Source organism: Podarcis erhardii, assembly GCF_964252035.2.
Source record: "Podarcis erhardii genome assembly, chromosome: 12".
Taxonomy (NCBI): domain Eukaryota; kingdom Metazoa; phylum Chordata; class Lepidosauria; order Squamata; family Lacertidae; genus Podarcis; species Podarcis erhardii.
Genome location: NC_138513.1, coordinates 11,332,547 through 11,355,504, shown reverse-complemented (window position 1 = coordinate 11,355,504; position 22,958 = coordinate 11,332,547). Strand labels below are relative to the sequence as shown.

The following is a 22,958-nucleotide window of genomic DNA, read 5'->3' as shown; positions in this document are numbered from 1 at the left end:
ATAACAATAGTCAATGGACTGTCAGAGAGACATTCAATGTACTGTTTGCATTAGCTATCAAAATTTTAGTAGAATGAATTGGGGGAGTGGGGAGTGACAACAGACTGGCACGAGAATGAGGAATTTAAATTAGCACTATAAACATGATGTGGCAATACCACTTCCATATGTTGAATTTTTTATATATATAATTTTTATTAAAATTTTCTGTTATACAAATTCACCATATCAAACAGTTTTCACAGATTTCAACTTTTTGGACTTCCATCAGCTTCTCTGCCAATCATCCATATTTTTCCATTTTTACACATTTTCTAAATTTGATATTGCATTTTAATATACCCTTACTGTCCTATTTACGTTTAACAATACTCCTCTAACTTTCACAAAGCCTCTTTAAAAAATCCCACTAGCGCTGTTTGTTCATCACATATCATATGTTGAATTTTTTTAAAGAAGTTCAAACGCTACATTAAAATGCAAGGGTACAAAACTTTTATTTTCAAAAATACACTGTATAGATAATAATAGACTTCACTAGTGACTGTGTTTTGTCTTTTAACAGAAGGATAATAAATACTAGCCAGTTTGAATATCAAACCTAATCCAGCTCCACATTATTGTGAAGGAAGTGATCAGAAGATGAGGTCTGCTGTTTATGAAAGATCATTCAAGTCATTCCCCCGCCCCCATTAAGTCCGCATTTCCCATAGATAAAAATCATTGGACCTAACACTATAATTTTAATTTAGATTCTTTTGCTTTCAAAGTCCTAGTCACTAGTTCAATTCTCTCTTTTAGCAAAGTGGCTTCTTCAACATTTTTGTGAGCTTGATTATTCTTCAGCAAGAAATGGGTGAGGAAAAGCTTCAAGCCTTCATGCAGCATTCCCAATTTTGGGTTGTCAGCCAACCTGGAAAAACACAAAGAACTGCAAGTTAACCAACCCTGTGTTTTCTTTAGGGCAATGTTACATCACTAATAGGGTACAGCCAGGCAAGCAGGATAGAGGCTTACAAAATATTCTGGAGCCTTGTATGGCTAGGCTGGTGACACCATAAGGAAAAGCACATTAGGGCTCTGCAGCAGAACTGAAACGTTCCAGCTTCTAGTTCCAGTTAAACTACAGTAATGGGGAGAAAAGACAGAACCTCTTTTTGACAGTAAGGTGATGGTTTGACAAATTCTACCTGAGACCAGGGGATGCGGGTGGCGCTGTGGGTTAAACCACAGAGCCTAAGACTTGCTGATCAGAAGGTCGGCGGTTCGAATCCCCGTGACGGGGTGAGCTCCCGTTGTTGAGTCCCTGCTCCTGCCAACCTAGCAGTTCGACAGCACGTCAAAGTGCAAGTAGATAAATAGGTACCGCTCCGGCGGGAAGGTAAACAGCGTTTCCATGCGCTGCTCTGGTTCACCAGAAGCGGCTTAGTCATGCTGGCCACATGACCCAGAAGCTGTACGCCGGCTCCCTTGGCCAATAAAGCGGTTCATTCACTTTCAGCTTTGTATTTTTGTTTTTAAAAAGTGCACCTAGACATTCCGTTGTTGCGCTCATATCCCAGGTATAAGGTGCCATTTAGCTCCCAGCTTTCATATCTCAGTTTCTAACACTACCTGAGACAGAAGCCCTTTTCTCATTAAAATGATGGTTTGACAAATTCTACCTGGAACCCCTAGGATGACTTACTTTCCAAAGATGTGGTTTAGTTCTTCTGGATCTGTTTTCAAGAACAGTGCAGACAGTACTTGTCGTAAGAAGTGGACTTTTGGCTTGTCTAATTCACTGAATTCAATTACCTAGTTAAAAAGCAATGAAATGTCAAAAACTCTTAAGACACTCTCAAGCTATTAAGCTGTCATGAAAATGCTAATGTTATTAGTATTAAATAAATCACCTGTACACTATTACCAAAAGAACAGTCATTAATAATTCCAGAGAGCTCAGCTCACCTGTTTGAATAGACAATAGGATCTAAAGCTTAATTGTGAATTCAATGCAAAAAGACATCTGTTTATTGCACATACTGGCCAATTAACAAAGAAGTGGGAAAGATTTAATGAAACATGAGATCAACAGCAACTTGCTTAAATCTTAACACCCTCTTGCCAGCTTTTGTCAAACTACAGTGCCCATCATTTCCAACCACTGGCCACGCTGGTTGGGGCTGATGGCAGATGTGGTGAAACAGCATCACCCTGGCTACCCCTGCATGGATACTGTTGCAAACCTAGATTTCCCCCCATAGAATAACCATTTGCTTTGCCTTGCTTGTTAGGTGACGTTACATACCAAAGAACATGCACATTATGTACGAGCCAGCAGGAGATCTAAAAGTAAAGGTTTTTTTTAAAAAAAACCAACAACAAGAGTTTTGCTTACCTTGAAAACAGTGAGGGACAGAGACTTAGTCTTCAACAGATGAGCCAAGAGATTAACTAAATTTGATAAAGCAGTAGTGGAGAGGTTCCCCAAATCTCTTATTCTATCCCACATACTGAACTGGAATGTCATCTGGTTTTAAAAAAAAAAAGTAAAAAGAGAAAAGGCTTTTTATTAACAATGCTACTCTCACAGGTAAGCTGGTTGAGGGGCCACAAAAGGCAATCTATGGTGCTGCTCTGCTGGCAGAGAGGAAGGTAACACTAGCAGGTTGACATTTATCTCACTGGAGGACCCTGCCCTGACTTCAGAAAGCTTAGAGATAAAGCGGGACAAGCTGGGGTGGGCACAGGGGCAATAAATCTAAGCCCCTTTATTTCCTGGACATGTCCCAGAAACTGGCACAACCCTATCCCAGCTCAGGGGTTGGCACAGTTCATTCTCCTCCACTGCAATCAAAGCTACCCACCTTCCCCATGGTATTATGGCAGGTCATAGGATACGGTGCTAGCTTCACCAGCTGACCTCCCCCTCCCTGTCCCAAATCATCAATATAAGGTAGGATCACTTTGTGCGGTTAATTACTTGTTGCAGCATTGTAAGTTATGTGCAGTACATTCTGACAGGCTAAATGGTGATAGCCTCTGACTCCAGAGGGAAACTTTTAGACGTAAACCAGTTGGAGAATCAGAAGTGGAAGAGAATAGGGTACAGAAGAGAGATCTTCCCTTTTTATTCCCCGCCCCCCACTTTGTTTGCTTTTTCTTCTGGTCTGGCCTCCTTGGAAAGGAGGAGAGATCATGCAGACCATGCTTTGCTAGAGAATGGATTTGTCCTCTCCCTGACGCTTGCATCACCAGTCATTCCTTCCCTTGGAGTTGCTTCAAGGAGAAAGAGGACGGAGGGGGGAGGGAGGGTAATTTGTGTGAAAGGGCAGACAGCATCTCTTATGCCTCCAGCTACAGGTTCCTGCCTTATGGTGCCCTTGTCATGAGAGACTGTCCCTTACTAAATACAGAATTGAGGATTAATTTAAACACTGGAGCACACTGGTCCCAGAATGTGTATTCGCGCTCTCTCTGTGTGTCTGTCTACTTTCATGTGCTCCAAATCATTTAAATGGATATGGCAGGGAATGACTCTGAAGAAATATTTTCCATACAATCCATCACTAAGCTGTGGTTCCTTTCTGAGACAATGCTGTTGTTTGGCTTTACAAGCAATATGGAAGGGTTATGGCTCCCCCCCCCCCACGAAACGTATTTTCTACATAAATGCAACTATTACATTTAGCAGTCGTGTATTTAACTACCATATATTACCATTTGATAACGCCGCTTTCATTCCCAGAAATTTAAAAGGTGCAACCAGTAAAGAGAAAGACAAGTTCTCAGCTTACCTGGAATCGCTTTTCATATTCGCAAAACTTGGCAGACAAATATGCATAGAAGGGGTTGTAAGTCTTCTCTTGCAGGCAACAGTCTATGAGGACATGAACAATCTCTCTCTCCTGCTGATCTTTCAGCCTAAGCCTAAAACATCAATTGCCATTATGTAAATTCCATTTCCTGAATGTTTAGGCTGAACCACCATAAAATGGAAGAGTTACTGCCACCCGATTCATTCTTGACTCGAACTCAATCCATTACGCATCAAGTTAAAAAGAAGAAGAAGATCTAAATAGTTTATGCCAAACCAGTTTCTTCACTGCCGTGTATTCTGCATAATGATTTCAATAGTATATGGACAAGATCCATACCATGAGTTTCTGGAAAAGAAAGCATTCTTAACTGTGTGCTTTGCATAATATACAGTTGTGGAACGATTACTAATTTTTTTATAGAGAGAAAAGTCTTGACAGGAAGGGTAGGTAGGACTACGATCCATCTTTGAATGCAGTGGTGTGCAAAAGAACTGGGAGAGGGAATCTCTCTGTATGACAATATGTAGATAGCTCAGTTGGTTAGGGTGTGGTGCTGCTAACAACAAGGTTGCAAGTTTGATCCTCATATAGGACAATTGCAAATTCCTGCATTGCAGGGACTTGGACTGGATGATGCTCAGGGTCCCTAGCAACTCTACAATTCTATGTTTGGCCTCTGGGTTACAAAAATATGGGTTATCTACTACCAGCTGTCCTTCCTGGGGCTGATGAGAGCTGTAGCCCAAAGCACCAGACCGAGGGGAGGCCAAGCTATTCTGAATTAAGAAATTGCTAGTGGGTGACCGAAGGAAAAACTACCCTCTCAAGTTTTTCCAATTCCTAATTGAGGGTGTTGGGGATTTCAACCAACCTAATTACAAAAATATAATCAGCATTAATGAGTTCCCACTGGCTGTCTCAGCAGAAAGTCTGGCAGGACTGAACGGCCTCCTTACTCACAGAGCTGGACCACGCAGAGGATTAAGACGCTGTTGGCAAGGAATAGTCTTAACTTGTGCTGTACCTGTTCTGTCAAATAAGTCTGATTTAGATTCCAGAGCTGTCAAATGCTTGGCAGTACTAAAGCCAATTAAAATGAAAAATGCTTAATATTATAATGCAGAGAGTGTCAAGCACAAAATTTGCATCCTTTCAAAATGAGGCTTTCATCTATAGTTACCCAGTCGGAGATGAACTACATGGCTGGGATGGCCTGATTTTGCTAAGGTATAGATAAAATGCTTCATTTTACACCGAGCCACTTTTCAGTGAAGTCAATGGAACAATAATGTGCAATTTGTAGCAAACAATGCCACTGATCGCCCCACAAGATGTTATTAGTCAAGAGGATCAAAAGTAATGCAACTAATTTCTGTAGCTAGTGGCAAGGATCACCAATGGTGCTCTCCCTGTCACATGAGACCCTCCCTGTCACACACCACTGCCCCGCTGAAATTATGCTTGAAAGAAGCATTCTTTTGTAGCCAATATAATAAATTGTGCTTGGTTGAGGTGTGTATGTGGTGCCCACAAGTTTCTTCAGTTTGCAGATGTGCCCACAGAGTAAAAATTATTGGCAATTCCTGACCCAAGAGCTGAGAATGAACATAGGGAGATATGTGGATACCAGAACACTAAGGTTCTCATATACAGTGGTACCTCTAGATACGAACAGGATCCGTTCCGGAGCCCCGTTCGCATCTAGAAGCAAATGTAACTAGCGACGGCACGTCTGTGCACGCCGCTTTTCGCTGCTTCTGCGCACACGTGAGACGTCATTTTGACAGTCTGCGCATGTGCCAAAACCTGGAAGTAACGCATTCTGTTACTTCCGGGTTGCCGCGGAGCACAACTCGAACGCGCTCAACCTGAAGTGCATTCAACCCGAGGTATGACTGTATTTATTCTGCAGGATTTAGTACCATTGTTCAAATGTTTTTGACCTGAAGATGCAGCTGAAGGCCCACCGAAATCCATGAAGTGAGCACCACACATTTCATACACTACCATGATTCATAGCTGAATTTAATTTTAGATAGTGGAGTCTATGGGACCTCCTCTGTTACATTTGTGCATATATGCTTGCTTACAGTAGTAATGGTTTTGTAAAAAAAAATGAGTTTAATTTAAGCCACCTGCAGCTGAGTTGGTTAGTGGGACTTAAATTTTCGAGAAACCTCACAAGCACACAACAAGAAGTGTGCATAGAAATGTGTTTCTACTAGGCACTCTCCACCTAAGAAGCTTAATTGAGCTTCCATATTCCCTCTTTCAAGTGCTTCTTTGTTTGGGCTTTCTCTGATTGGGTTTAAACAGAAAAGGATTCCTTCACTTGGTAAGTGTGCTATTTGCCTACAATTTAAGGCAAAAAGCAGCCTCTCTCACACACAACCTTTAAAGAAATATTTTGCTTTTCTGAGTGGCAACTGTTTCTCATATTTTCAGACGTAGGGTCTACTCCTACATCAGAATCTTAAATAATGTTGCTGCCTATTTGTTCAAATGAAGGATTCTTGCCGCTTTCTTGAGCAGTGATAAACTCTGGGAGCAACATTACATATGAAAGAGCACCAGAGACTTGTGTTCTGTCCTTATAGTATATGCTTTAGTTAATATACAAGCAAAGCATATTGGATAGTAACAGGCAGTCCACCGGGCAGCAAACCTGCAAATGTTGCATCAGATCCCAGAGAGCACCTCCTTTAGAGGCTTTATCTCAATTTAGACAACTCTAGCTAAAAATCCCAGGTCTCATCTCTAAATTCAAATGACCTTTTCTCTCCCACCCTCCCTCATATGTATACACCCTGCGGAGTCCTGGTTTTGGACCCCACCCCCTGCAGGTAGATTGCCCATTCAAGAGAACATTCATAGCCATTATAGGAACATTAAGGCTCTTTTGTCAGATCCCATCAGGGGACACTTTAAGGAAAGCCATAAGGACAGACCATTTGCAGTAATCAGATAGATGGACAAACTCATACCATCCCCTCCCTCAAAAGTGGTTCGGCTACCATTAAATAGCTCCTGGCTGAAAGTTCTCTCGGAAACAGAGAACTGGAGAAGTTAGCAAGTAGCCAAAAACATACAAGTGAACCATGATTAGTTATTTACATAACAGAATATTTCCATAACAATTATATTTACTTCTCTAGACAAAAAACAAATTCCAACCAGAAAACAAATTCCAACTAGTAACAAGGCCCCCTGAGCATTCCTACACAGGCACTCATTTTGCTCCCAGTTTCTCAGAACATGAATCAGAATATCCTTAATCATAAGCAGTTCCTCCTGTGTCCTCCATTACATTAGGAAGACTTCTGCGATGAATGGCATTTCAGCAACAAAAGCAGGGTGAGGTTTACTCTTGCTATTTACCTAATTTGTCCGTGCATTCAACCACCAAAATACCTACCTCCACACCCGAATCGAAAAAGCAGCTTGGCAGCTAACATTTGTAAGGCATTTCTACCTAGGCACCCCAAATCCCTGAAGTAGGGGAGATACTAAAACGGCTGATTCCAAATACACCACTCTCCTGACACAACACACCTTGCCCAGGGGCTCCATAGCATTCAATGTCTGCAGCTTTTACGCCTGCTTGACAAGCCATTTCTAAGCATGCTTCCATAAGGAACATGTGAATGTCAAACAGTCTCGCAACAAATAGTTCTTTGCCAAGAAACCCCTGTGTTGTTCAGCAGGAATTGTAATGTGCCAGGCTCATGAATCTCCTCCAGATTTGTTACCCCTTCCGCTTTTTACTACACATGCACTGAATCCTGTTCCATTACAATATGTCTTTATCTAGGAGCATATTCCGCTAAGACTGACTTCGCTCCAAGGAGCTGCCATCAAATCTTCCTCTCCTCCCATGCCCCCAGTGGAAGTGGAGCGGACCTCTAATAGAGGCAGATAAGCTTCTCCATATGTTTACTTCCCCAACTTTCAGGCTTCTGAATTATTTCCACTGTATGGTGTGTGCAAATTTAAGGGCCTGGTCCAACCCACTTAAACTTTCATGGGACAGAGAAGAGGTGATAAGAGGCTTAAGGAGAGGTTGTTCTTGCTCGTGGCTGAAGGCTCCAGTGAGTTTCTCTGCTAACCACTCACTTCCAGTGTGGAGAGCATTTTCTCTTGCTCAACTCTGGCAGAGCCTTTCCCCAGCATCTTTACTACAAGTATTTCTTCCAGCTTTTTTATTCTCATCACTGCTGACAGGCTCCTGAGCAGACAGTCCCTCAGCTGCTCATTCATCCCACCCACGACTAAGAGCCAAGAAGCTGGATTTCTGGGTCAACCTTGACCCATTGCAGCTGATGATTACCGTATTTTTCTCTCTATAAGACGCACCAGACCATAAGACGCACCTAGTTTTTGGAGGAGGAAAACAAGAAAAAAAATATTCTGAATCTCAGAAGCCAGAACAGCAAGAGGGATCGCTGCGCAGTGAAAGCAGCAATCCCTCTTGCTGTTCTGGCTTCTGGGATAGCTGCGCAGCCTGCATTCGCTCCATAAGACGCACACACATTTCCCCTTACTTTTTAGGAGGGAAAAAGTGAGTCTTATAGAGCAAAAAATACGGTACTCACGACCCTCATCTCCTGTCATGCAACCTTCAGGATTGCCTCACATTCCTTGGGAGTCTTGTTCTTTCCATGTTGGTTCGATTTACACTAGGTCCCAGTTTGTAATAACAGCTTATATTCCAGACCCCAGTGTTAATGCACTCTCTGCTTTGCTAATGGCAAAAGTTTGCAAGAGCGGCACAATAGGGTTTCATTTCATTTTGACAGGATCCAAGAATCAGCTTGTCTTACCGAGAAACCTATTTGTCTTCACCATCAAGTACTTGAGTCTTCTTCAAGGCTTGAGGGACAGGTCCCTCACTTGCACAGATATGTACTTAGAAATTTATATTTATATTTATTTATATTCTATTTATTTATTTAAATTTATTTATATTCAAGCCGCTGAGCAAGTGGAGCCTGCTAGAGGCATCTGGTAGCCTTTCTTGATAAAGGAAAAAGAATCCCTGACCCAGCAAGTGTGGGCACCTGCCTTTGGATGAGAGAAATTTGTGATTTTTAAAAAATCATTTAATTTAAAGTTTACAAAAAGAGCTTACGGGAAACAGGCAGACAACAAGTCTGCTGCTGCACCATCAGGCCTCAGAAAGCTGTCAGCGCAGCCACACACAAGGCTGCTCCAGTTTGGCTAACCCAAGCTAAAACTCTTCTCTTCAAATTCAGCCTCTCACTTTCATGCTGTCCCCTTCACCCTGCAGAGCACTAGCTTGAGATCCCACCCCCTGCAGATAGATTGCCCATTCAGGAGAACATCCACAGCCATTAAAGGAACATTAAGGTGTTTTTTTTACATCCATCAGGCAACACTTTAAGCAAACCATCAGGACCGGCCATCTGATTTCAGTTAACAGGCCTAAATTCACAAAACGGAGCAAAAAAATTATTTTCTCCCTCTATGAAGCAAGCTCTTTTTCAAAAATGGGATTGTATCTTAGGTTTCAATCCTATGCACAATTACTTGAAAGTAAGCTCCATTGAATATTTTACTTCTGAATAAACATGCACTGCATTGTAAGAATGTTTGTTTCGGGTTTGCACCAGGCAGAATGTACACTTGCTCCAGCTAAGACTTTGCCAGTTCTTATTCACGAGAAAGGTATTTCGCATCCAAATAGAGGCTTAAGTTTCTGAAATCATCCTACCCTGGCGACTACTTACTTTAAAAGTTTTTCAAAGGCATCCAAAAAGTCTTCGCTAGTCATCAAGATACAAAATATATTCCTCCTAATATCTGTGTTCATTCTTTGCTTACGAGCAAGCTCCAGAATCTTCGAACTCACCTGAGTAGGGGAAAAGGTTGAAAACTTAACATTTCACAAACTCTTAATATCGCAGATGAATTTCATAATTTCAAACAGTCTGCTAACATCTTCATCAGGAATATGAGCAAAGTGAAATGTTTGGCTTTCAGGCTACATAACTTTCTCAGGAAGTGAGGAAACCCGGGTATTTTCAAAATGTAATCCTCAGGGCCAAACTACATAGTATGTTATTCATACGTTTTGAAAAGTGCGATTAAAATGGGTACAGTGGTACCATGGTTTAAGAACAACTTAATTTATGAACAACTTGGATTAAGAACACTGCAAACCCAGAAGTAGGTGTTTTGGTTTGTGAATTTTTACTTGGAAGCAGAACATGTGCCGTTTCCTGTTGAGTGTGTTCAGTTTGTAAATTGAGTCCCCCGCTGCTATGGGAAAGCACGCCTTGATTTAAGAATGCTTTGGTTTAAGAACCGACTTCTGGAACGGATTAAGTTCATAAACCAAGGTACCACTGTATTATTATTTTGAAGAAAAAGCAGCAACAAGGATTTGATCTGGAACTTGCTCGCAGCCCAGCACCAGTTTTCTGCCGTGAAGCCCCCTTTCCTATTTTATTTCATGTTGTAAGCCGCCATGAGCTTGATTTTAACTATGGAAAGGCGGCATGCAAATAAAATAACAGATTTTGAAAGGAATAAATTTCTAAGCACAACCATTGCTCATTAAGAATCCCTAGAGCAAGACTACTCTTTGGGAGACTGTCTTAAGACACACTTCCAGAACGACGTTAATAGGGAGGATCACATTTACCTTTCCTACACTTAGTATTGGTTGCATTTGGTTGCTGGTGCTGTCAATCATTGGCGCTCCGCTCCATGACGACCCAACAATCCACCACCGACCAACTTGTTCAGCAGTTAGGAGAGATTCCAATGACACGCGAAGTTGAGCTTCTTTTCCAGAACTGCTATTATGAGTCTTACAAAATGGAAGAATGCTATGTCAGAAGATTTTTTTTAAATAAAGGGTTTTATACCTAGTTGTCAGCCTAATTAGATGTCCTCCAGTCACATCTGGCAGCAGATATGATGGAAACCCAGGCTGTGGCTTACTTGAACTGAAAGTGCTCTTTTTGAACCACTGGTAAACACAGCAGCCAATGCTCATACTGAAAACCAAACCTTGTTGCACTAAGACAGTCAACTGTTCAACATAAGGAGCTCCTAAGGCCCAGGATGTTAGTAGCAGCTTTTGCCAATACTCAAGTCTGTTCACAGTGTATGAAAGAAATATAGCAATATGGTTTTTCATGGAGTTTACCAGTGTCCTCTGCAGCTTCCTTAGTTTCTCAACCGGCTCTGGATCGTACCCAGGGATTTTTCTCATGTCATTGTTTTTTAGTGCCAGCATGGTCTCCAACATGAAACAAACCTTTAGAGAAAGACAGTAAGTCTGCATTATTGTTCCAGTACCTAAAATGGCAAAGATCTGTAGCATAAAAAAATGGACTAGAACCGAAGTTTTATACCCACCCCTAATACCAATTTTTAAATGTGTCAAACAAAATCAAATGTTTGACTGATTTATGAAGAACTGAAGAAGCTCTAGTTTGTTTGTTTTCCAGAGAATGCCCAACACATCATAGCATAGTGCAAGTGGTGTTGGGAAAATATAGGGATACTAAAGTTCCTACCAAACTCTGTTTTAGGGTGGTATTCAGTGCTTTCTGTCTGCTGATGGAACAGGGAGAGGGAGGTGATTATTACTATTATTTATTAAATTTGTATACTGCCCTTCATCTGCAGACCTCGCAGTTCACAACATAAAAATACAATATAAAAAACACACAAAATACATAACAAATGTAAGAACAAAAACCAAATCAACAACCCCCCTTCCCACAACACATTTAAAAGAGTATCACAAGTTAATCAGTCAAAGGACTGGTTGAAGAGGATTTTTAGGGATTCCACCCCCCCAGTGCCCCCCAAATCTACTCTAGAGGAGAAGAAAAAATTGTCAAAAAATGCCTCGCCCCTTGTTCCACTGACAGATTCTTTCCATCCCAGAAAGCATGGGATACCACATTTTGATGAAAAAGTTACCCCAAAAAGGTACTTTAAAAAGGCATTCATACCCTTGACTGGTCCTGGAATTGCTTTCCTACTGCATTTGCTTTTTTCTGGGCCTCCGTGATAAGTTCTTTTAGGGCCAAAGCATCATCTTTCCTCAAGGAAAAGCCTACATTTTTCAACAGCAGCAGAATTAGTTCAATATCCTTTTCAGAAAAAGTGCTAACAAGCTTCTTTAAGATGTCGAAGATCAGCAGTGAATGCACTACATAAAAGTTATACAAATGAGCAATTAAGATAAGGAGGTTCTCGCATTCTTTCCCTTCAGCTTCACTTTTGTAGACTTCATCAAATTGCCGCACCACAGTTTCCAAAAAGTGAGCGCCAACCTGGAACATTTAACACACAAACATGATCCATGAGCTGCTGACCATTTAAACACTTTAAAACAGAAAGCCAACAATGTATAACTAATGTTGTGGTCCTAAAATTTGCTGACCAGCAATTTAAAAGTCATATATAATAATATATAATATTAGCTGCTGTGCTAGCATAAGATTACTAATCACTGCATTAGGCTGCATTACACAGACAAGTCCTTTAACTCAAGACTATTTCACAAGTATTATCTGAATGAATTTTAGTTTGGCAGGACACCCTTGCAAATGCTAATGAGCTATATCAAGGTGATTAAGAAAGAACAAGTGGAGCTGTTCAATATAATTCATAGAAGTCCACTTAAGCACCACTTTTGAAAACAGCCTTAGATTGCAGTGGCTGGTGATGCTCCTGTACACAGGGCGGGCCAGTTATTAAAATGAATGTGTGACTGCAGAAAATTTGCACACTGATAATGTGGTGTAAACCACTGAGCCTTGGGCTTGCCTATCGGAAGGTCGGCGGTTCGAATCCCCGTGATGGAGTGAGCTCCCGTTGTTTGGTCCCAGCTCCTGCCAACCTAGCAGTTCGAAAGCAAGTCAAAGTGCAAGCAGATAAATAGGTACTGCCTCGGCAGGAAGGTAAACGGTGTTTCCGTGCACTGCTCTGGTTTCGACAGAAGCAGCTTAGTCATGCTGGTCACATTACCCGGAAAAAACTGTCTGTGGACAAAGGTCGGCTCCCTCAGCCAGTAAAGCGAGATGAGTGCCACAACCCTAGAGTCGTTCGCGACTGGACTTAACTGTCGGGGTCCTTTACCTTTAATGCAAAGGACCAAGTCACACACCCCTATGCCCTGTCAGGGCATTTGACCTCAGGTCTCACCATCCCTAGTCCAACATTTTAGGCACACCACCGTGCTGACTTTCAGACTGTCAACAGCAGCTTCTTGTTTTATTAAAGTAAGTGCCCTTGAGATCATTTCAGGTTTGCCTTCTTGAGGGAAAAGATGTGATTCAACAAAGAAATACTAATGAACCCCTCTTTCTACAAATTTTATTCAATTAATTATGGGTATTGGTTGATTACAATAAGTAGCTATACTACTATTGTGCAGCAAAAACAACAAAGAGCCTTGGGGCACCTTAAAGACCAACAAATTTGTTTCCTTGACATAAGCTTTCCTTGACTTTAGTCCATCAGATGCATGAAACATATTCCTGAAGTTGCAGGTGTGTGTGTGTACATGTGTGAGTTTTTTTGTGGGGAGGTGGGCAGAATTGTAAAAAGGAAGGCCAGAGAGAGAAGTACAATTATGTGATTAACTGTGGTCTTTCATAACAAATGCCCCTTTTCAGAAATGGCTGGAAATCAGAACATGCACTTCAGGCTCCTAGAAACCAGTGTCAAACCTCCTTTTGGTTTTAATAGAACTATGGCAAACAAATCATTACTGCAGAACACACAGAGTGAAATTTGCAGAAGTTGCTTTTCTTTGTGGTCAACATGCAAAGATCCTTGGCTTTTTCATCACAAAGGTGTGAAGTACTACTTAATGAATATTTTCTGAAATAACGACTTTATTTATATTCTACCATTCTGCTTAACAGCACATTGTTTTTTTAAAAAACCAAGTATCATAAAATCTAAAATGACCAAAGTGTCATGAAATTATTAGTAGAATCCAAAGGAAAGGCATAGTAGAAAAGTTCCTTTATTACTGTGCTACTCAACATTGGGGAAGATTCAGAAAAATTACCTCAATTCCCACTGTCCGATGAAGGATGCTAACTAAAAGCACATGTTCCATCACCAGCCTGGAAGGCATTGCTGATTCTGTAACGCAAGCACTGATAAGGATATCTGTCAACGTTTCATTCATATCTTTTCTACTGTTCACCACGTAGAGCTCCTCCAACTGTCCACTTATAGAGGCTAAATTTGGTTCACTCAACCTAGCGGAAAATAAATCATATGGAAATAAAGTTAAATGTTAGCTTTAATGTTCTGTTTCTTTTTAACATCCAGTCATATGAAATGTATTTCAAAATGTGTGTTCATGGGTGTTTAAAGTATATATTTATAAAAACACTTTTGTCCATTTGAGAAGAACTGATAGGCCATTCAGCTCAATTTATTTGCTTTATTTCCTGCCTTTCTTTCCCTAACTGAACACAAAGTGATGCCAATAATACTTGGAGCAACAAATAAAAATTGCAGTAGGGCAAGTTAGAAGTCCTTAAATGTGATGTCTTGGCTGATTCCTGTAAGGAAAATTTCAATACTCCCTATACAAACTGTCCTGTAAATCATCATCTGAGATACTTTTTCCCGTCTGGAGGTCCAGAGGGTGGCAACAGGCCTTTTCTGAGGTGCCTCCCCATTTGTGGAATACTCTCCCTGAGAAGGCTTGCCTTCATTAAATACCTTTAGGCTCCAAGCAAAAACATTCCTCTTCTCACTGGTCTTTGGCTAATAAAACAATCTCTGGCCTTTTAAACTGTGTTTGGGGGGTATTTGTTACTATGTTATACATTTCTGCATTTTTACACTGTAAACCGGCTTGTAATCCTCGGATGAAGGGTGCTAGAGACATTTAATAAAATCAAAAAATTAAAATACTACCTGTTAATTAGGCCCTTCAGTGTTTTCCTCAGTCTTTCCAATTCTTCCCTTTTGGGGGCATCTATTGTCTCTTCAGACCTTCGCATATGTGGGGGAATATACTTTGTAGCATCTTGGCAAGGATTCTTTAAGAAGGGGGGGGGGAGACAATGTATTAATTAAATAATTTAATATTTGAGAAAATGGTTGAATATTGAAATCTCATGTGATTTATGAATGAAAAGGAACCTGTTCTGTATATTTTACTATAATGTAAGCCACCTATGCAAACGTTTGGCACACTGATACTGCGAAAGGCGGGAAACAAATGCTCTGTGACAATGCGATAGCCAACATGGTAAAAATCTTCACATTTTAACATTGGCATCCGTCCCTAAAAATGGAAACGGTGACTGGGACAAATGTAGGTGTGCTAACTTATAGACGTTTGAAAGGTACGCTCATTGGGAAGCTCAGATTAGCTGCTGCTCTCCAAGGAGAAAGTTTGTTGTTGTACACTTGTCAAAGGTATGCCTTAGGAGGCACAGGATACCTAGTCTGAACATTGGTCCATATAGCTCATGCTGACTTGCAGCAGGCCTCCAGGAATTTCTCTCAGCCTGATCGGGGGATGCATGGAAGTTAACCAAGTACCTTCTAAATGTAAAGCAGATGTACTACCACTGAGCTATGACCCATGTTGATCTCACTAAGATCTCACAGACCCCCTAAACATCCTCCAATTTTTTTAAAAACAGACCTCATCCTGCTCTCCAGGAGAGGTGGGTTCCTGGGCTCCAGACTCTGGGTTCCTTAGGCCAGGGGATCTGCTTTCTTCCTCTTCATTCTCGCTTTCTCCTTCGCCACTGGATTCTCCTTCGCTTCTTGGGTCTTCTTCCAGAGCGAAATCCTCCTCGGCCTCTTCTTCCAGGCCCACCTCCTCATCTCCCCTCAGCCCCTCTTCCTCAGCCCCCTCTCCTCCCGGCCCCTCTCCTTCTCCCTCTCCTTCCCCCTCGCTGCTCTCGTACAGGCCGGAGAAGGGGGTCCCTGTCTCCAGGGCCCCCAGCACGTAACCCAGCCCGTCCCTGGCGAAGCTGAGAGGCAGGGCGGCCGCCTCCTCCGCCAGCCCTTCCAGCGGCTGCTGCTGCTGCTTCTTCTTCCGACGCTTGGCGAGCCCCAGCTGCCTCTCCAGCCGCCGGATCTCCCGCTCCTCCTCCTCGTTGGCCGCCAGCAAGGCTCGCTTGCGCGCCAGGGCCGAGGCCGAAGGAGAGGCCTTCCCGGGTTTCTTGCGAGGGGCCTCGGCGGCGGCGGCGGCGGCGGCGGGGAAGTGGCGCTTCTCTGGCTCCGGGGCCGGCAGGGAAACCTGCTTCTTCTTCTCCTTCTTCTCCAGCGGCTGCTCTTTCTTCCCAGCTGGCGGAGAAGGAGGAGGCGGCGGCCGGGGATTTGTCACCGCCTCACCGCCGTTCAGGAGACGCCGGCGGCGGCTCCGTTTCAACCTGCGCTTCTCTCGACGCAGCTCCCGGCGGTTCTTGCGGCTGCTCGACGCCGGCGGCTCCTGCAGAGGCGTCGAGGGGAGGCCGAGGCCGCCCTCGGGTCCCCCGGCAGCCGCCACGAACTCCCGCACCGCCAGCCCCAGTTTCTGCAGATTCCCGGCCTTCTGCTTCTGCCGCCCTCGCCTCTTGCCGCGGGCCTGGCCATTGGGGGCCGCCCGCTTCATGGCCTCTGCCGGTGTACACAAGCTAGGCCTCTCTCTCTCTCTCCCCTCAGACTTTGCGCCTCATGGGCGCCGCCATCTTGGCGCGGCGGCTGCTTCGGGCCTTAGAAACGGCAGCGCCACCTGCTGGACCTTCGTTGCAACCTGGGCAAGTTTCGGGACCCTTTGCCCGTGTGACTCGTCCTCCGCAAGGAACGCTGGGAAATGTAGTTCCCTCTGGGAATGGATCCTCTTCGCAAAAGCCATACAGGAATTCTCTTATTTGTGGCTATTTCCCACCCACCTACCCCGGTTTTCAGAGAGTTATTAGCGCTCCTTTTTCAGACGGTTTTCATTTCGTTGTTCATCTGCTTGCTGTGTATCCCTTTGTTGTTACTCTCAGCAAAGGCCACCTTGCCATGCTGTGACTATAAACTGAAAGGAAACAGAATTCAGCAATCCATTGCATATGAGATGAGATCAACAAATGGCAAAATTTTCAGCCTCCCAAAGCAATTACTAATTAAGAATAAGAAAGAGGCCCAGCCTTCAGACTAAAAAGACAGGTCCTAGAAAAGGAAGAGTATGGAGATCAGCTCTTTAAGGCTGCAAAGAATTGCTGAGCTGTAAGCCTTATAGATCTGGTTCAGGTCAGTCTAATGTTCCCTTTCTGGCATTTGTTTGTTTATTATTTCTTTCATAAAATTTACATACCACTTGATTGTGGAAAAAACCCTCAAATCAGTTTACAGAAAAAGATAAGACAACGAAATTATCACCAAAGCAATCACAACCCTAATTTAAAACCACAGTAGAATAATAAAAAAGTTAAATTAAAACTCGTACAAACTTTTTAGACATCTGGGTAGTAGGCTTGTCTAAATGTCGTCAGCAGATGCCAAAAATAATACGATATCAACAGGCAGGGAATTCGAAAGTATTGGTTGGTGCTTCTATATTAAATGATTGAATGTTATTACTTGGGTAGCACTTGGTGGTTTTTGTTACTTTGGCTCATGGATGGGGCTAGAGCAGGAGTCAGCAAACTTTTTTAGCAGGGGGCTGGTCCACTGTCTCTCAGACCATGTGGGGGGCCAGAATATATATATTTTTTTTGGGGGGGGGGAATGAACGAATTTCTATACCTTACAAATAACCCAGAGATGCATTTTAAAATAAAAGGACACATTCTGCTCATGTAAAAACATGCTGATTCCTGGACTGCCTGAAGGCAGGATTTAGAAGGCGATTGGGCCGGATCAGGCCCCCGGGCCTTAGTTTGCCTACCCATGGGCTAGAGTGTCCTTTCCTTTTCCTTCTGGGGTGCCAGGGCGACTGTTTGTTTATTTACTTAAGCATCTTTATATCATCCTTGACAATATGTTCATAGGGTGCTGTACAACATATTTAAACACATCATTGCATATTCTCAAGCCAATTCAACATCAATACAAAATAAACACAGTATAAAAAATACATAAAATAGCAAAGAATACAATCCAAAGCCAAATCCAAAGCTACCTTTCTCTTAAAGGATGATGTACACCTTGGTAGGAAAATTACCCCAAAGTAAGAAGACTGGATGGGTTGAAATGGGAGATGGTTTTCTTTCAGATATTTGGCTATTCAGGGCTTTAATGTGTTGGTTGCAGGGAAAAAATAGGTATATAAAAGAAGAATTCTTGAATGCCAACATCCAGGTTTGGGGCAAGTACTCTTTGGTGACAGAACCCCAGCAGAGATTTAAAATCACAAAATATGCAGCAAAGTAAAGTGTGGAAATATAGTCTGTTAGACCTTTAAAACATGCCCTTGTGAGTTCCAAAACTTCCCTCTTCCTCTAGCATAGAAAAAGACCACATATTTGGTAAGATAAAAATGGTTTACTTATAAACCATTTTTATAAGTGGTTTATATAAAACCATTTTTATAAGTGGTTTATAAAACCACTCAGAGAGCCAGTGTGGTGTAGTGGTTAAGAGCAGTGGACTCGTAGTCTGGTGAACCGGGTTCGATTCCCCGCTCCTCCACCTGCAGCTGCTGGGTGACCTTGGGCCAGTCACACTTCTCTGAAGTCTCTCAGCCCCACTCACCTCACAGAGTGTTTGTTGTGGGGGAGGAAGGGAAAGGAGAATGTTAGCCGCTTTGAGACTCCTTAAAGGGAGTGAAAGGCGGGATATCAAATCCAAACTCTTCTCTTCCAAACTCTCCAATGGTCAGATTTCTGTGCCTTTCCATACAGCATTGATAAAAAGTTGCACAAGCAGTAAAACGTGGCTTAGTTACAGTGATGAAAGTTCATAAATTATCGGTATAGGAACTCCAAAGTGGCTTGTGAGAGCCATGTAGTCAGCGTTTGGAGCAAGCAGCTCAAACTTCTTTATATGCTGAGCTCAGGTACACTGGAGGATGAAGAACAGGCTTGATTGCCCAGTCCCTCTCAAGGTGAACTAAGGACAGCTTACTCTATGGTTAGGCCCTTCATGCTTTAGACTTAAGCATGTTGGCTATATGAGGCTGGTTATCCCACATAGTGGTCAGTGTAAGTGCTAGGCGCACTTCCCTGAGTATGCATATTTATAATACATGCTTTATTCATAAATTCTTACCTGGATTGGATTTGCTTATTGAAAACATTTCTACCCTTTCCCTTAGAATATTTGAGGTGGCTTACAAACCTGTGTGGGACGCGGGTGGTGCTGTGGGTTAAACCACAGAGCCTAGGACTTGCGGATCAGAAGGTCAGCGGTTTGAATCCCCGTGATGTGAGCTCCCGTTGCTCGGTCCCTGCTTCTGCCAACCTAGCAGTTTGAAAGCACGTCAAAGTGCAAGTAGATCAATAGGTACCACTCTGGTGGGAAGGTAAACGGCGTTTCCGTGCTCTGGTTCACCAGAAGCGGCTTAGTCATGCTGGCCACATGACCCAGAAGCTGTACGCCGGCTCCCTCGGCCAGTAAAGTGAGATGAGTGCCGCAACCCCAAAGTCGGCCACCACTGGACCTAATGGTCAGGGGTCCCTTTACCTTTACCTTTTACAAACCTGTGCAGGCCCATTTACAACCCTTCTCTCACCACTATTCCTTGTGCTTCCTCATAAAAGCTGTGCAGGGCGGGGGGCATTTAGGGAACTAGGTCATCAGTATCTCCCACAGCATCAACCACAGTGTTTGATAAAGTACAGTGATTTATATAAGCACAGCCAAGCAAAAGGCAGGTGCGTGTGTGAGAAGAGTACATTGGGAGGGTGAGGAGAGAAGAAGGAGCCAGGATCCTTTTATTTTCTTGCTTTGTTCTTACCCTAAAGGTGAAAAGGAAACTGAGTCGCTGCAGCTGGCCAACCTTCAGCCATATTACTGATAATTGCCAGCAAGAAACCAATTTGCCAGCTTTGACTTATTTGTATCCTCTGCAGTGCCCAGCTAGCCTGGACTTGCTGTCCCCGGGCTGCAGTCCCAAGGCCGTCATTTCTCGTCCTCCTAAGTACTGAGCATTTGCATCCAGCTCTGGCTGGGAAACTTTAATAACTCATTAATTTTCAGAAGATGGTTTGTTACCTTCGATGCATTTCTCCATTTTCAGTCATTACATCATGTATCTTAGGTGGCACGAGCCTCAGAGCTACAGCTTTCTGCTTCCAAGACAAAAGTCCTTTATGCCTAATGGATATTTCTCCTTCATTGGCACAGGAGGTCCTGCTGATCTGTCAAAGTATTTAGAGGTTATATTTCTAACTATATATTTCTCCCCATGAAGATTCCAAGGTTAAATTGCACTTTACTCATGCATAGGAAAACTCCTATGAAATTGGAATTTGGTTAGTATTTCGCAGAGGATATTCTGTTGCTAGCATCAGGGTGTATGGGGTGTTGGAAGAGGGGTAGTACCTCTGGGGTACTTTGTCCACCTTTGGTCTCCACCCTGCACTGGTGCACCCTCACTTTTGCAGCGCCTGCTCCGTGGTTTCCAGGTATGCAGTAAGCCCTTTGCACCAGTGTGAATTGGAGAAACTTTGGGGGAAAGAGAGAAAACAAAGCCCGACATACAGAGTAAAGAGTAAGGCTAAAGGGACCCCTGGCCATTAGGTCCAGTCGTGACCGACTCTGGGGTTGCAGTGCTCATCTCGCTTTATTGGCCGAAGGAGCTGGCATACAGCTTCCGGGTCATGTGGCCAGCATGACTAAGCCATTTCTGGCGAACCGGAGCAGCGCACGGAAACGACGTTTACCTTCCCGCCGGAGCAGTACCTATTTATCTACTTGCACTTTGACGTGCTTTTGAACTGCTAGGTTGGCAGGAGCAGGGACCGAGCAACAGGAGCTCACCCCGTCGTGGGGATTCGAACCGCCGACTTTCTGATTGGCAAGTCCTAGGCTCTGTGGTTTAACCCACAGCGCCACCCGCAAAAGGTGCTGATAAACTGAGAATGCACCAACTGTGGTTGGTAGGACAGCTTTGGTGGTTTCTGGATCAGGATAGCTTAACCGCAGTTGTCCATGCAATGGTAACTTTGCAGTTGAGTTATTGCAATGTGCTATATGTGGGGCTATCCTCGGGGTTGGTCCAAAGGCAGAATGCATTGGCTAGCTTGCTTGGGGCAAACTATCAGCAGCATATAACACTTAGCTGCCAATCTGCAACTGGGCCAAATCCAAGGCGTTCATACTCACATGTAAGACCCTACATAGCTCAGGACCAGATTACATGAGAAACCACCTGAGTGACAGTATATATAAATAATTATTATTATTATTATTATTATTATTATTATTATTATTATTATTTATACCCCGCCCTCCCCAGCCAAGGCTGGGCTCAGGGCGGCTAACAAGCAATAATAAAAACAAATTGAATGAATACAACTTAAAAACAAAATTAAAATACAACATTAAAATATTGAAGCCTCATCGCAGGAGGAGAAAGGAAAAGAAAAAAGAAAGAGGGGGAGGGAATCTAATTGGCTCCAAGCCAAAGGCCAGGCGGAACAACTCTGTCTTACAGGCCCTGCGGAAAGAAATCAGATCCTGCAGGGCCCTGGTCTCATGAGGCAGAGCGTTCCACCAGGCCGGAGCCAGTGTTGAAAAGGCCCTGGCTCTGGTTGAAGCTAATCTAACTTCCTTAGGGCCCGGGACCACTAGGGTGTTGCTATTTATGGACCTTGAGGCTCTCCGTGGGGCATACCAGGAGAGGCGGTCCCGTAGGTACGAGGGTCCTAGGCCGTGAGGGGCTTTAAAGGTCAAAAGCAGCACCTTAAATCTGACCCTGTACTCCACTGGGAGCCAGTGCAGCTGGAAAAGCACTGGGTGAATATGCTCCCATGGCAGAGACCCCGTGAGGAGCCTCGCTGCAGCATTCTGCACTCACTGGAGTTTCTGGGACAGCTTCAAGGGCAGCCCAGCGTAGAGCGAATTACAGTAGTCAAGCCTGGAGGTGACCGTTGCATGGATCACTGTGGCCAGGTTGGGGTGGGAAAGGTAAGGGACCAACTGCTTGATGCGGCGAAGGTGGAAAAATGTCGCCTTGGCTGTTGCTGTAACCTGCGCCTCCATGGAAAGGGAGTAGATCCCTAGGATCTGCAGTTTTTTCCTGCAAGTGCCAGATATCACAGAAGCCTGTTCCACAGTAACTTGGAGCAGAGATTTAACCTGGCTGCCCCTGTTCTGTGGAATAGCATTCCTGTCAAGATATGACGGGTGCTCGCTATCTGCACTTTGCGGAAACAATTGAAGACATTTTTGTGCTGGCAGGCTTTTCCAGCTGGATAAATGAGTCCTTGCCATGATTCCCTGTTTTGCATTGTTTTAGTTTTCTTTTAAATATATCGGCTTCTTTGCTGTTCTTATTGCACATAGCTTTGAAATGACTGTGTAAACAAAATAATTTTTAAAACTGCGGCATGAAAAATTGCTATAACTTAATTCTTTGTAGCAGCAGTGTGCTGACTTTTAAATATACACAGTTTTTCTACAAAAAAACCCTACACACACTAAGTGTTTAATAGGCTTAACCTTTCAAATAAAGGAGGGCTTTTAAACTTGATGTCATGCTTTCAAAGATGAATGGCTTTCAAAGACCTGAAAGTTAGCATTAATGGCCAAATGTATCTCATACATCTACAGTACGTCTGTGATGATGTACAAATATATGAAACTTCTGAAAAAGCATGGAGACATTGATAACTATTATAGCTGCTGTGAGGTTTTGTTTAGGTTTTTTTATAATCAAGCAGTATATAAATTTCACACAATAAAAATAGAATACAATAATGTGGATGTTAATTCATATAAGACTTTTCTCCACATGCATCCATAACTTTTTTAAAAAAACCCCCCAGCTTTTATGCAAATAGAACAGCTGCCACTGAAAGTGATGACTGTGTTTTGCTTCCCTTTCCCTATATAACATCTATTTTTTTTATAAGATATTTATTAAGCTTTTCAAAGATAATACATTGTAAAACAAAAAAAAAGAAAAACAAAAATACAAAGGTACAAAAATACGAAAAATAAAGACAATTTAAAAACACATAAAGTTTCCATTTACTTATTTCCATTTGA

The 22,958-nt window shown here is 43.0% G+C and overlaps 1 protein-coding gene across 1 annotated transcript; it reads right to left on the bottom strand.

The window, feature by feature from the left end:
* Window positions 1-478: 478 nt before the first annotated feature.
* On the bottom strand, window positions 479-16,513 carry NOM1 (nucleolar protein with MIF4G domain 1). The gene is made up of 11 exons (XM_081834269.1): window positions 15,472-16,513; window positions 14,733-14,857; window positions 13,867-14,062; window positions 11,795-12,118; window positions 10,978-11,088; window positions 10,468-10,635; window positions 9,551-9,672; window positions 3,780-3,912; window positions 2,381-2,512; window positions 1,688-1,797; window positions 479-913 (listed from the first exon to the last, which is right to left on the bottom strand). The coding sequence occupies exons 1-11, from the start codon at window positions 16,426-16,428 to the stop codon at window positions 736-738; spliced, it is 2,556 nt and encodes an 851-aa protein (XP_081690395.1). The 5' UTR covers window positions 16,429-16,513; the 3' UTR covers window positions 479-735.
* Between the last annotated feature and the right edge of the window lie 6,445 nt (window positions 16,514-22,958).

Bases quoted from the DNA above. Each gene is read 5' to 3' on its own strand.
- NOM1 (XM_081834269.1), bottom strand. From the start codon at position 16,428: ATGAAGCGGGCGGCCCCCAATGGCCAGGCCCGCGGCAAGAGGCGAGGG. The intron at 2,513-3,779 runs GTAAGCTGAGAA...TTTTAAAACCAG, and splicing joins AATATGAAAAGCGATTCCAG to ATGACATTCCAGTTCAGTAT. The intron at 914-1,687 runs GTAAGTCATCCT...GTGTTTTTCCAG, and splicing joins CTAAACCACATCTTTGGAAA to GTTGGCTGACAACCCAAAAT.